General features: G+C 38.6%; 1 protein-coding gene across 4 annotated transcripts in view; it reads right to left on the reverse strand.

Moving 5' to 3' along the window:
- LOC131233086 (uncharacterized) overlaps positions 1–13,603 on the reverse strand; it is a 33,297-nt gene extending 19,694 nt beyond the window's left edge. For 2 of the 4 annotated variants that reach the window (XM_058229703.1, XM_058229698.1), the window contains exons 1-2: positions 13,251–13,601; positions 301–374 (exon numbers count right to left, since the gene is read on the reverse strand). In XM_058229703.1, coding sequence (XP_058085686.1) covers positions 301–374; positions 13,251–13,392 — 216 coding nt within the window. In that variant the 5' untranslated portion in view covers positions 13,393–13,601. Of the gene's footprint in view, positions 1–300; positions 375–13,250 lie in introns of all 4 variants that reach the window. The other 2 variants (XM_058229709.1, XM_058229691.1) reach the window with 2 other exon arrangements.
- Positions 13,604–14,425: the final 822 nt, after the last annotated feature.

Here is a 14,425-nt window from a genome sequence, read left to right on the forward strand (position 1 = left end):
CCTGCAACAGTTTCTTTCACAAATTCATGATGCTAGAAACCAATCTAGGAGTGACAAACAGCATCCAGTAAACTTAATGTGAAAATGGAGTTCAAGAAAACAAACAGACGTGAAAATTATTCGACACTCAAAATCAGGACTTCCGCTATCTGGAAATATTATATTGGAATCCTGGAAATTTTATTTGTAGAAAATACAGATACCTGCTGCTTCTTTTTTGTAGAAAATACTTAGCTGCAGTAAGTTACATTGACATGGTTCTAAAAAGTAAGAATATCCTCCAGCGAAATGTGAAATTACATTGATACGAAGAGTTTCTCCTCTTGAAGTATCTACTGTGAGCTTTGTTTCTGTAGCTGCGTGAAGATATAGTCCTGCAATTAAAAGAAACACAAGTCAATAGATGAAAAAATTAAAGTTAAACAAGACAAGGGCTTTCAATAACTGTAATTCAAAAACAAGGATCATAAAAATAATCTTCATCTACATGGAGAAAAAAAAAAACAAGCATGAAGTAGACATCATTGAGAAAAATTCAAATGACCGTGTGGTTATTTCGTGCCAGCAATCTATAGCTTCTACCACAGATAGGATCAGCCAAATGAGGCAATATATGTAAAAGAACCCAATTTTCCTTTCTAAAAACCATCTATATAGAAGGCCCTCTCATGTCTTGGGCTGTGGACCCATTAGAATGACACGTGCCTGTGGTCTTCGATTGCAGTTAGATCAAACTAACTATAAGATACCTGTATGACAGTTCACTACCATTTAAAAATGGTGGTGGCTCTTCAACCATACGCATGGCATAGCTATAGGGCAACCCACACCATCCAAATCACTGATACAATTGCAGGTGGAGATTAGACACAAAAAATTACAATTTAAAGATGATAGTAACTATACTATTTTCCCTTGGCTTTTTTCTTTTCTTTTCTTTTCTTTTTTTTTTTTTTCTTTGTTGGGGGCATTTTTCCATTGGAATTTGACCACCCACAATTTTACTTTTAAACACTAATTTGATATCACATTTTTTCCCTTGGAATTTGACCATCCACAATTTTACTTTTAAACATTAATTTGATATCCTTCATTAAGATTCCAAGAATTTATTGATCAGTGCAATTTTAGAGATATGCTTCATCAAAATGTGGCCTCGTTTTGGACCATCTAGATAGCCATACATAGTGCCACGGGTAAGGAGGATGAGTCACCACTATTTTTCAAAAAAGTGACGAACTGTCACAGGAATCTAGCCCTTCTACAATTAGAAACACAAGAATTGGATGATCCTAAGGCACAGGTTTGAACAGTAGATCCTTCTAGTTTTGACAAGTTGAGCCCATGGATGGCCCATCCACATCATTTTTCTACTACATTTCACCATGGATGGAACATGCACCAAACTCTCCTACTTCGGAAGACCCTAGTCACCAATTTTGTACCTTTTTAAAGCTGAACGGTAACCATTCTCTTCTTAATGAACTATTTGTAGTTTCTGAACGAGGTGTTACCATTGTGTTGATTGATAAAATTTTTGGGGGCATAATCCATGCAAGTGGTAAGCAACAGACCAATGGTCTATGGTCCATATTATTAACCGTGAGCCCAAGAAATGAAAATCAAGCATTGTGGAAACCCTACAGTTGAGAATTCTATGATTCCTCCAAGAAAGATGGTAAATGTGCAGTTCATTGAGAGGTTTGGTTCGATCAGTCCCAACATATTGTTATAGGACACGATGTGACCATAGCCATTGGATATTTGGTCATGCTTCACTAATCCAAACCAATTTGTTTATATGATGAGCCTCACCTGCCGTACCAAAAGAAAAGTAATAATATAACTATTTTTCCTTTGAATATGAATGTCTCCTTAACTATTGTTTTGTGTCCCAATGATAGAAAGTTTAGGATATTCTGATCAATGTTACTGAAAACACAAAATCCCCACGTTTTTTTGTTCCGGATTGAGCATTCCAAATTATGGGTCATCTGCGATCCAGATCACTATTTTTAGTAACCCGAAGTTATGGCTCTTTATTCTTGCTATTGTGCATATTTGATGGGGGCATCAGAGGACCTACTCGGGTGTACTAGAGAGGGAGATGACCACCTACATTAGCACGGCTTTCTTTGTGGATGGAAGACGAGTTCCAAATGGGGCCCGCTGGGCCATTTTGAATACTCCACATGCATTGGACGTGCACTAGGAAGAACCCACTTTGGGATGATGCATGTGGGCTGCTTACGAGACCATTTTAGCCATAGGAGTTTTATTTCGTTTCGATCTGACCATTGGATCTTGTCAATCAGGCCATCGGGCCTCCAGATCTTCTAGATCTGGGCCCCCTGGAATTTGATCTTGTTTCTTTTTTCTTTTTTGTTATTTTTAGGATTTATTTGATGGTTCAGATTGATAATAAGTATTTTAGTCTCCTTATTTTGAATGATAAGCCATTTCGCATAAGTGAGTGGCATAGTAGTAATTATTTCGAATTATTATTATAAAAGCACGTGGGGTGGACATCCAACCCTAGTGGAGATTTGAGAAGGAAAAGAGAGAGAGAGAGAGAGAGAGAGAGAGAGAGATAAAGAAGCTATTTTGTGTGAAGGGATTTTCCTCCTTGTTTTCCAGAGTTTCTGAGAAACCCTCCATTCCAATTTAATTGTGGAAGGGTAGAGGCTGGATTGGTGGTGGATTCCCCAAGTTACATTCTTCTTCTTTCTCTTCTCCAACAAGGTATTCTTCTTTTTCTCTTTTCTTCTTCCTTTCCCTTCCCTTACAACCTTCTCAACACATCAAAACCCAACCCAATCCACCTTCCCTCTTTCCCCTTACCTATCCACGTGCAGACCCACACATGTGTCCGTACGGGCAGCCATGTGTGGGCCCCCATTGGTATTTTCCCTCTTTGATTTCCTTCAAAACCTCCCTAATCCCTAGATCCTTTGAATATCTAGAAACCCCATTCCTAAATCCCCATCCATTAATCCAAAACCCTAATGAAAATCTGAATTTTTTTGTGAAACTTTCTCTAAATCAGAATTTTGATTGTATCATCATCTATCAACATGGTAGTTGCACTACCCATGCTAGATTGGAAGTCGCTACTTCCAAGTGGGCCACTCTTGAATTATTTTATATTTTCGTGTACCGCGTATGTGATAACCTAGGACTTTCATGTTATAAATCTGAATTTCCAAATCTATTATGTAGATATGTTTGATTTTATATGTTGATTGCTGAAATTAACGTGTAATTGATCTCTCATCTTGCATACTAAGTTAGTTTCCATCATCTTACATCAATATTCTTATTTACAATGTAGAGATTTATACTTTTATTTATTTAGTTATTAATTTTGATATAACACTAAGCATGCGGGGTCTATAATTCATATATAAACTGCAATATGAGTTCATATAAAAACTATACTGCATATGCAATGTATGCATTGGAGTGGCACACATGATCAAAAATGTCCCAAAACAGTCACATAAAGATTGTAATGGCCGTTGGGGTAACCATTACATGTTACGGGCTTGTAATGGCCGTTATAGAAATTGCCCCATAATGGCCTCATAATGTTCCCATAACGGCCCAAAAATGGTCTGCAAAGAGGCCGAAATAGGTTTTTTGTTAAGTTGTCACAGCCCGTATTGTAACTGTAATGGCGGTGGCCATATGGCCACCGTTACCATTATGGAATACCTTGCACATGACCCTACCCCTAGCATACCATGTATTGGAGGAGGTAGTGTACAGTGTACCCCATACCCCGTACGGAAGCAAACCATGATCCAGGCAACTTGCTTCCAATGCACCAAGATGTCCATCATATAACTGGTTGGGATAGCATAAAGTCTTATCTTTTTTGTACATGTGGGAGCTTAGCAAACCTAAAATAGATAACCAATTAGAAGGACTAGATGAACAAGGACCTTTTGTTCTGTGAGGTGCTAAAGTTTAGTACTTCCAATACACACAAAAATTCAAACATGGCCAACTCCATACCTGCTGTTGGAATGGGTAGAAAAATCTTCACGGGGAAAAGGAGATGCTGAAGGTGACAGTGGAACTCTTCTCAACAATTTAGAACGCTAGGAATAGAATCCAAGGATCTTTTCAAAGAGCCCTTCAGCAGATCAAAGAACCTAGGTCTTGGTATGGACCACTCTTCAACCTTGCTTCAAAGGGACTTACTCTCTAAGCTAAATGCAGGCTGGGCAGAGTGATGTTAGTATTTCCTTCCTACTATATGGGGAAACCCCCCTAGGGGCTTCATCAAGCTAAACTTTAACCAAGCTGCAAGCCTAGCCTAAGTTCAAGTGAAGTTGTGATCCTAGAAGGCTTGGAGGGATGTTCTCTAAAGAAGGTGGCCATGAATCTTTGTTCTAGGGGCCAACCAGAAGTACTTAACCACAACAACAAAATTGGCAGAGGTATGTTCCCTTCAACGTAGAATTCAGCTTTTGGAGAAACCAGCCATCATAAGGTTTTGGATTGAATGGGGCTCTCAGAACTCCATTAAATGGCTAAAGAAAGATAGCATACTTCCAAGGTGCTTCATTTGAACATTGCAAAAACATAGCGATTGCTTTTCTTTGGTGTAAGTGGATACAATTTCACTCTTAACTGGCAGTGAACCACAGAGCAAACAAGCTCACCAAGCAAAAGAGTATATTGTAATTCTACTGACTTGCAGATGCCCCAACAGGAGTCCTATTTCCTTTTCATCTTTCACCTTTCTACTATTGCCAATGATGATTATAATCTTCCTACCACTACAATTTTCATACCAATAATCACATGGAAGGCTGTATTTTCTTGCATTGGCAGACAAAAAGGTGGGTTGGAGCTCGTAACTCAATGGTAGACAAGGTGTGTTTCAACAATGAGGTCCCTGGTTCACACCCAGCTTAACTATCAAAAAATAAAACAAAAGCTGGAAGTGTGCTCATTAAGAGTAGGCTTTGGTATGCTTTTTTAAATGCGTAATAAGCCTCAAAGGCCAAAGCACAACCCATAGTGCTACTAGGAGAAGACGGAACCATAGGGAATACCAAAACAATTGCCATACCAGATAAAACCTAGACAAGTATATGGACTTAGACAGGGCCTGCTGAAAGTAGGAGGATCCGTCTCATTTCAATTATTTTAGTGGGGCAGAGCGTTAAATTTGTAAAAACATTAGGGTAATTGTTTTTATTTGTAGTGGGCCTGTTGATTGGGTTTTAGTAGAGTTTGAACCCACGAGTTACTCATTTAAGTCATTGCTTAAGTACGAGGGCTATTTATAAAATTTTCAGCATACTGCTGGAAGCCCTAATAAAATAAGAGGATGGAACATATGGGGGCTGAAGTAAGTCCAGCAGTTCTCCTCTTTTCTCTCCCTTCTCTTTCTTTCTCTTATTTCTTTTTCTTTTCTCCATTTTTTCTTCTATAGTTTTGTTCGATACCAGTTTATATGGTATCAGAGTATATCTGGGAGTGATTCGGGCCCCACAACCTTCTTCTTTTCAACCCTAATTGCTGGATCAAGTATTGAGGGCCTCCTACAACTATAGAGGACTGATTAGACCTTAAGGAAATCTGTTTCGTCATTTCTTTGTGCAGAAAACAATATGTTTTCTGCGTTATTTGTCAAGTAGAAAGAATCGCTCGCAAAAGGGAGCATAGAAGCCCTGGCAGAAAATGGAGGCTTGCTGATTTCTCTTATAAGGTGATGCTTAAAATTGATTTTGTGTTTGTTACACAAAGTGGAAGCAATTTTTGGGAGACTATTTCAATCCGTAAAATTATGTATGATGTGTGAATGATATTGATGCGGATTCTAGTGATGATGGCCCTTTTTTTGTGGTGTTGTTCTGGATGCATAGGTAATTGTGGTTCTCATTTATTAAGTCGGCCTTTTTTTTTATATATAAATTGAAGTAAGTTGATAGTGGGGTAACTATGAAACCCAAAGGTGTGGATGTTGGACCCACCTCACTTAGAGAAATGTTTGAATCTTCGTTTAATGCATAAATAACGTTTGTGAAGTTGAATGGGAAAAATTATCTTATGTGAGCTAAGTCAGTTGAGGTGTTTCTCTTAACCCCTGAAAAGGATCAATTTCTCACGGAACCTAAGACAGAGGAATCCGATTTTAAATATAGACAATGGATGTGTGACGATGTTCAAATTCAATCATGGTTGTCGAATAGCATGGAACCTGAGGTGAGTTCCGATTTGTTCTTAAATATGGCAAAAGATGTTTGGGTTACTATGAGGAAGATGTATTCTTTGGAACAAAATATTTCTAGAGTATATCAATTATATGAGATCTTTTCGTTATAAAAGGGGGATATAAGTCCCTTGGTGAATACTTTGCAAATTTGACTGGAATGTGGGGAAAGCTTTCCATATATCATCCCATTACCTCAAATGTCATTCTTATGAAAAAGTAATAGGAAGATATGAAAGTCGTGAAACTCCTATCTAGATTACCAAAAGAATACCAATCAATGAAAGATCAGATTTTGGAAAGTGTATCCATTCCTTCACTGGCTGAAGTTTATGCAAGGCTTCAAAGAGTCTCTCTTGCAAATGAATCTGGCAATGCTCATGTTAATGCCTCTGATAAAATTGCATTGGCCACTGCTACTAGCTATTATGGTTTACACGGAGGCCGTGGTGGTCGTATTGGGCATAACGCTCTCTGTGGTGGCGGAGGCGGTAGCTTTGCAGGAGGTAAAGGTGGTTGTGGTAGTTGAGGAAACCATATGTGTACTCATTGTGGCCCCACAAATCATACTATAGAGTTTTGTTGGGATCTTCATGAAAAACCTCTAAGGATTAATCAAGCACTTATGGCTGGGATGCTTCTAAAGATGGTAGACCCGCTACTTCTACTTCATCTAATATTAGTGGTGATCAGATTAGTGTTAAGCTATCACGAGATGAATATGCACAGTTTCTCTCATCTACTAGCTCTACGTCCAATAATACTCCTTCCACCACTACAGCCACTTTAGCCTAGTCAGGTAAAGTGTCCCTCTTATCATCTCATTCTCGTTCTTAGATTATCGACTCCGGGACATCAGATCATATTTCTAATAGTTGCAATCTTTTTTCTTCCTTTGATCGTGTCTCATCAAATATGCATGTTACATTAGCTGATGGTACGTCATCTACTATTGTTGGACTTGGTATTGCTCAGCCTAATGCGTCAATGCCCTTGTCTTTTGTTCTATATGCACCCAAATTTCCTTTTATTCTTTTATCTGTAAATAAATTAACAAAGTCTTTAAATTGTTGTTTCCTTCTTTCCTTATTATTGTGTCTTTCAGGACCTCAAGACAGGCAAGACGATTGGTGGAGGTCATGAAAGGAATGGCTTGTATTACTTGGAGAGGGAATCAGTAGGTGCAGTAGTACTTCCTGAGGATTCAATAATTCAATGGCATCGTCTTTTGGGTCACTCATCTCCCTAGAAACTAGAGTCTCTCATTTCATCCCTTCGAAAATTTTCAAATTTGGAGTGTGAAGCATGCTAGCTGAATAAACATCATAGAGTCCATTTTCCATATAGAACTGATTCACGAAATGACATTCCATTTAAATTAATCTATTGTGATGTGTGGGGACTGGCTTGAGTCCCTAGTTTGATAAGTTTCAGGTACTTTGTTCGTTTTAGTGATGATTATTTTAGGATGACGTGGTTATATCGAATAAGGTATAGCTTGCAAATCTTTCATGTATTTCAAAATTTTCATAATGAAATAAAAACTCAATTTGGGGCTAAGTTGTGTATGCTTAAGATCAAATGATGCATTGGAATTTGTTTCTCGGGATACTCAAACCTATTTGCAAAGTCAATATATTATCCATCAAACTTCATGTGCTTATACACCTTAACAAAACGGGATGGTCAAGCATAAGAATGGACATTTAGTTGTAGTTACTTGTACTTTGTTGTTAGAAATGAATGTCCCATAGTTTTTTCTGGAAAGATGCAGTCCTTACTACGTGTCATTTAATCAATAGAATGACTTCATCAGTTTTAGATGATAAGACGCCATTCTCATTGTTATTTCCTGACCGATCATCGTTTTTTGTTCCTCCTAAAGTGTTTGGTTGTACTTGTTTGGTTCATATATTCAGATCAAGTTAAGATAAACTTACGTTTCATTCAGTTAAATGTGCTTTTTTGAGATATCCTCATGCTCAAAAGGGTTACTGATGCTATTCTTCAACACTTACGAAACACTTTGTAACCTCTAATGTTACCTTTTTTTTAAATGCCCCATTCTATGCTAAAAATGAGCATATTGTTCGAAACCACGTCCGTGGAAGTTCTGTTGCCTAACGTGTTTCCTTTAGATTTTGATGGAGTGTCACCACCATAGAAATATTTCACGCAAATATATTACAAAGAAAAAAAAAAAGGAGAAAAGACCAAGCTTTACAAACTATTCCTCCTTAGTATACACAATTGGCTATTGCACCCACTGACGTTCTTAGTTACTCTGAGTCTTCTAATGTTGCCAATGAGCCACTTATTGCGGTCCGAAAAGGTAAACGTTCTTATGCTACTCATCCAAGTTCTAATTATGTCACCTTTAGTCACTTATCCATAAATTATCTTAAGTTTGCTCTTACTTTGTCCATTGTCTCCATTCCTATGTCAGTCCAAGAGGCATTGTTGGATAAAAATTGAAAAAGAGTTATAGATGAACAGATGGAAGCCATGTACTCCAATGATACCTAGAAACTGATTGATCTTCCATTGGGTAAGACTCTAGTCAAGTGTATATGGGTTTACACTGTAAAATTTATGCCTAATGGATCAATTGATCGTTAAAAATCTAGGTTAGTTGCCAAGGGGTATACTCAAGTTTATGGAGTAAATTATTTGAACAAGTTTTCACCAGTGGCCAAGGTATTCAAAATCAGTTACCTAGCATCCGTAACGACCGTTAGGTAACCGTAATGGTCATAACCGTTACGCGTTACGGGGTTGAAACGGCCATAACGGTCGTTACAGAAAAAGTAGGCCGTAAAGGCCCTATAATGGTCCCATTTCAGTCCATAATGACCTTGTAACAGACTATAATGATTTTTTCAAAAAATAAAAAATGGTCGTAAAGGACGTTATGGCCCATAACATAATGGTAACGGTGGTGACTGTTACGGCCACCATCACCATTTTGGAACACCTTGCCAATTGCAAAGCTTAATTCTGTTCGGGTTGTTATATCAATAGTTGCTAGTTATGATTGGCCTCTCTTCCAGCTAAATGTGAAGAACGCATTCTTGCATGGAGAAATGCACAAAGAATATACATGGAGCACCCTCCTAGGCATGTTGCTCAGGGGGAGTCATCTAAAGTGTGTATGTTAAACAAGTCAATATATGGATTGAAGATATCACCACGAGCCTAGTTTGAGAAGTTCAATTGTGTGGTGATGTCGTTTGGTTTGAAAAGAAGTAAAGTGAATCACTCGATTTTCTCAAAACACTCTTCCTCTGGCTACAAAATACTTGTTGTGCATGTGAATGATATTATAGTGACAAGTGATGATTTGGAAGGTATCAAAAAGTTGAAATCCATCTTCGAACTCAATTTCAAGTTAAAGACCTTGGTCTTCTTTGATATTTTTTGGGCATTGAAGTGGTATGATCTAAAGCTGGAATAAATGTAAGTCAGAGAAAATATGTGTGACTAATTGGATGAGACATGTATGTTAGATGTCAAACCGATAGATACACCAACAGATTCTCAACTCAAACTTGAACTTGAAGAAGGACAATTATTAGAAGATCTTGTCATGTACAGACGGCTCGTTGGGAAGCTCATCTATTTAACTATCACCAGACCTAATATAGCTTTTTCAATTAGTGTGTTTAGTTAGTTTATGAAAAGTCCTAGAGTACCACATCTAGCAGCAACGATGAGGATCCTCAAGTATTTAAAGGGTTCAACTGGGATTCGGGAATGGTATTTTATACAGGTCTCATGGCCATCTCTGGGTAGTTGGTTATTTAGATACAGATTATGTTGGATCAAGATATGATAAGCAATCCACAACTGGTTATTGCACCTTCCTAGGTGGTAATGTACTCACTTGGAAAAGTAAGAAGCAAAATGTGTTGAAGCTAATTATAGGTTAATGGCTCACGCAACTTGTAAACTTATTTGGCTGAAGTCTCTTCTTGAAGAGTTGGGGTTCACAGTTCAAGTTCCAATGCTTTTACACTGCGGCAATCAAGCTGCAATACATATTGCCAATAATCTAGTGTTCCCTGAGAGAACGAAGCATATAGAGATCGATTGCCAATGTCATTTCATCTGGAACAAGATATATTAGAGGGAGATCCACACTCCTTACATCTCGTCTCACGATCAAGTTGCAGATTTATTCACCAAAGCCCTTGGGAAGTCTCAATTCAAAAAGCGTATCTCCATGTTGTACATGTAAGATATCTATGATCCAGCTTGAGGGGGAGTGTTAAATCCGTAAAAACATTAGAGTAATTGTTTTTATTTGTAGTGGGCTTGTTGGTTGGGTGTTAATAGAGTTTGGGCCCATGAGCTACTCATTTAAGTCATTGCTTAAGTAAAATGGGTATTTATGTAATTTTCAGCATATTATTGGAAGCCCTAATAAAATAAGAGGCTGGAACATGTGGGAGCTGAAGTAAGTCCAGCAGTTCTCTTTTCTTCTCCCTTCTCCTTCTTTCTCTTATTTCTTCTTCTTTTCTCTATTTTCTCTTCTATATTTTTGTTCAATACCAGTTTACACAGAGAAATCAAAGGCCTCAGCCTCACATCTAAGTGCCTCAAAATCCAATATGAAATTGCCTACACGCCCAAGAACACAACCAAAACCAACAAACCAAAGAAAAGAAGAAGGGATCTCAAACTAACTTGATTTCATTGATTTAGAGTTACATTACAATACCACAATGAACTCAATATATAACTAGGACACAATATCTATAATTAACTCAAGACAAAATCCCATCTTGTAAATGCACATATAAAGACCTAGAAAGGAATTTGAAATGTAGCATTCAAATTTCCAAAGCCCCTTTGTAGCAAAAGAGAGCTCCAGACACTATTCAGGAAGCAATGCATAGTACATGAAAGACCATCAGACCAAGCAACCTATGCACATGTCAACAACTAAGGAGAACCCAATATACATCCTGGACATACAAATAATTCCAAACCCTTGCAGCTAGAACACAATTGCTTAAACTACCCTTGATTTCTCAACAACTTTGACATCCCCAAACAAATCTATCCTAAATAATAAATACTAAGTACTCAATTCAAGATTTACAACAACGATCCCCAAACATTTGAAGGAAAAAAAAAAAAACATTTCACATGTGCCACAAAATACGATGGGAAATTAGCAGTCAGCACAACCTCAACAGGTGGTCAACCAATTCCCACGCAGCATTTGGATATGCTGCCAAGTCATGGTTTGGGGGGGCCTTATGAGCGAACAAAGTGCATTGTGTTTGGAAGAGTGTGCAAAAAGGAACAAAATGAAGTGGGCTTCCATTTTCTCACTTGTAAATGCTCCACTGCAAATTGGAAGTCAGGTATGTAAAGGAAGGTCCGGAGCATATGTCATTTGCCTTCTAGAACTGTGAACCAAGAGCTTCCAAATGCACAGTGAAGTACCAAACCCATTGTTTCACCTTGCACCCCAATTTATGATTGAAATATAAGCAGGATATCTTTATCCACCCAAATCAGTATCCAGATTAGTGGTAGAATGAAAACGTTTCTGCTACCCCAAATTCACAGGAGCAGAATGAAAACATGTTGGTTCCATCGACGGTCAGCATGCAGGAAATCCAAGTAGTCAAGATGGATGAAGAACTCAATGAACCAATGGGTTATGAGTTAATTCAATGATGCAGACGCAAAATCTACTGAGATGACATCTGACCATATGCCCCATTGGACACACCAATGTGTGTCACGCCATGAAATTGGTTTTCCACAAATAATGAGCTGATTATGCTGCATTTGGATGCAGTATCGGATTAAATTGCTAACAAGGTAAGTGCTTGGGCCAAAGCTTTCATAGTGTGCTCAAGTTGTCAGTTTCTATGTGTAGGTCACTGGGCCACGGTTGATATGATGGGCATCCTTGTCGATGGCCCCATTCATTGAAATCACCAAGAGTGGATGATCCCAGCGATTGATTATCTAACATTTCTGCTTCCTTTCTTAACAGTCTATTTGCTGGCTACCAATTGAAGGGTTACGATTTTCTCATCTGGTATATGTTCAGCACATAGTCTGTCCAATATGAAGCTCACAATATCAATGAATTAGAATATTGGATCAGTGAACCATGCGCCTAACTTGTACAAACAGAAAAAGAAAAAGAAAAAGAAAAAAAAAAAAACCAGTGTGTTACTGGACAAACTCTCATCCTGAGCATTGTATGATATACCGCCTCTTGGAAAAGAATGACCAAATTGCAATTACCTCCCTTATTGCCAACATTTTTAAAATGAAGTGGAGATTAAACTGGCTGAGATGCTGTTTCAGGCCAAACTGGTCCAGCCCTCAGTTCGGACTGGCTGTGACAATATCACCATGTCATAACCAATATATTCCATATTTTCTATGAAACTCAATGTTTCAAACTGGTTCTTGCCAGTTCAACCAGTGTTTCAATCTGATTTGAATTGTTTTTGAGTCTTTACGCGGTTTTAGTCACTGAACTGGAAAGTGCTTTGGTTCTCACTGAAACAGGTTATACGGGATGACCCTGTCCAGTTTTCAAACACTGCTCAGGACTCATACCTATGGACAAGGCTTCAAATTGCGGTTATGTTACTTTCAAGCTCGACTATAACTGCAATCCATAATGTCTACTTCCTTGCTACAAATCCTAAGGAATGTAATCAAAATTTGGTCATTTCCTCTAACATTGAACTAGCTATTGCAATCCATTTCAATAGTGAATCCAAACGCAGCCTGTTTTGGTCTGTGATGAATCTATTACCCTATATATAAAACACCATCAGCTTCTAGAAAATTACAAGGAAAACACTCCGTGGTAATTTCTATCCGCAGAAAATACAAGTCTACCACTGAGACGTGAGTAAGGACACCTTATAGCAAAAAAAAAAAAAAAAAAACGCCCTTTTCTCCCAAATATCAAATAAATCTTCCAAAAGAAAAAGAAAATGGTAAAAAACGTGAGATGGAAATAGGAAGGGTGACGTACTGAGCTCGGAGAAGAAGAGCAACAGCATGAAGATGGAGGAAACGATAGTGATGAGACCTCCGGATAGCGTACGGCTGTAGAAATCCTCGTTGACCTTCGGATACGCATCTAGGTTGCGGAACTTGTTGAAGATCCCGTCCATCTTAACTGACGGACGGAGAGAGAAGGAGAGGATCTCTTTCTTCAAGCCTGATATTTAGATTTCTCAATTTTAGTTTAATCGCTCGTTGATCAAGCGAATTAGGGAAGGATTTCCGTCCGTCACCTCCTCCCCTTTCCCTTGTATGGTTTCTCTCCTTACAAGGAGGGATGATTCTCGGTCGCCGCAGCCTCTCTCCCTTCCCCTGTCTCAACATTGCAAATTAAAAGGGGAAGTTTGATACTCTAGCTGAATATCGCTCTTCGTACTCATGCGCACTAAATTGTATACGTGGCTCCCTTTTAAATCAAATCAACCCGTCCAAATCTAGGGAGGGACTCACTGTAAATAAGTTATACAGAATAAATAAATATTTATCAGCTTAATTTAAAATCTAATATCAGTGTGCATCTGTTTTTTGAATTAAGACCGTTGAATATTTTCTATTTTAGCTTAGCCTTCTACAGTCTCTACCGATATGCCGCGGGGAGCGGATTGCGTGTGACCCCGGGCACATAGATATCCCTGTGCCGGGGTCTGTGTGGGCCCCACTCCGTCCATCTGTTTAGCAAGAAGACAGATTCTAAAAACCAGAAAGATCCAAAACGCATGTGACCATACCACACGAAACAGTGGGGATTGAACGCCTGGTGATGACAAAAGTTTTGTATCAGGATGATATTTGTTCCTACAGTTTATCTGAATGGTAATAATCCTATGAACGGTTTGGATGGCTTGTATATGAACTCTAGGAAAGTTTCAACGGTGGACGATGCTGTTCCTGCTGTTTTGTTGGTGTTAATCTGCCTGATTTTTGTAAACAGGCCCTATTTTGGTCTTCCAGAACAGATGAACGGAGTGCATTTGTCACAGATATCTCCGTAGACCCAGACAACCCCGGGTAGAGATATCTTTATGCCCAGGGTCACATGCAATCCGCTCCCGATCCCACGAGGATAGGGTTTGGCCGGACGCGGATTGGGTACTACTCCCGCTTGTCCCTGGCTCGGAAAAGGCTGGGGTTCTCAGGTCCCAC

The sequence above is a fragment of the Magnolia sinica genome, chromosome 2 (genome assembly GCF_029962835.1).
Source record: "Magnolia sinica isolate HGM2019 chromosome 2, MsV1, whole genome shotgun sequence".
NCBI classification, from domain to species: domain Eukaryota; kingdom Viridiplantae; phylum Streptophyta; class Magnoliopsida; order Magnoliales; family Magnoliaceae; genus Magnolia; species Magnolia sinica.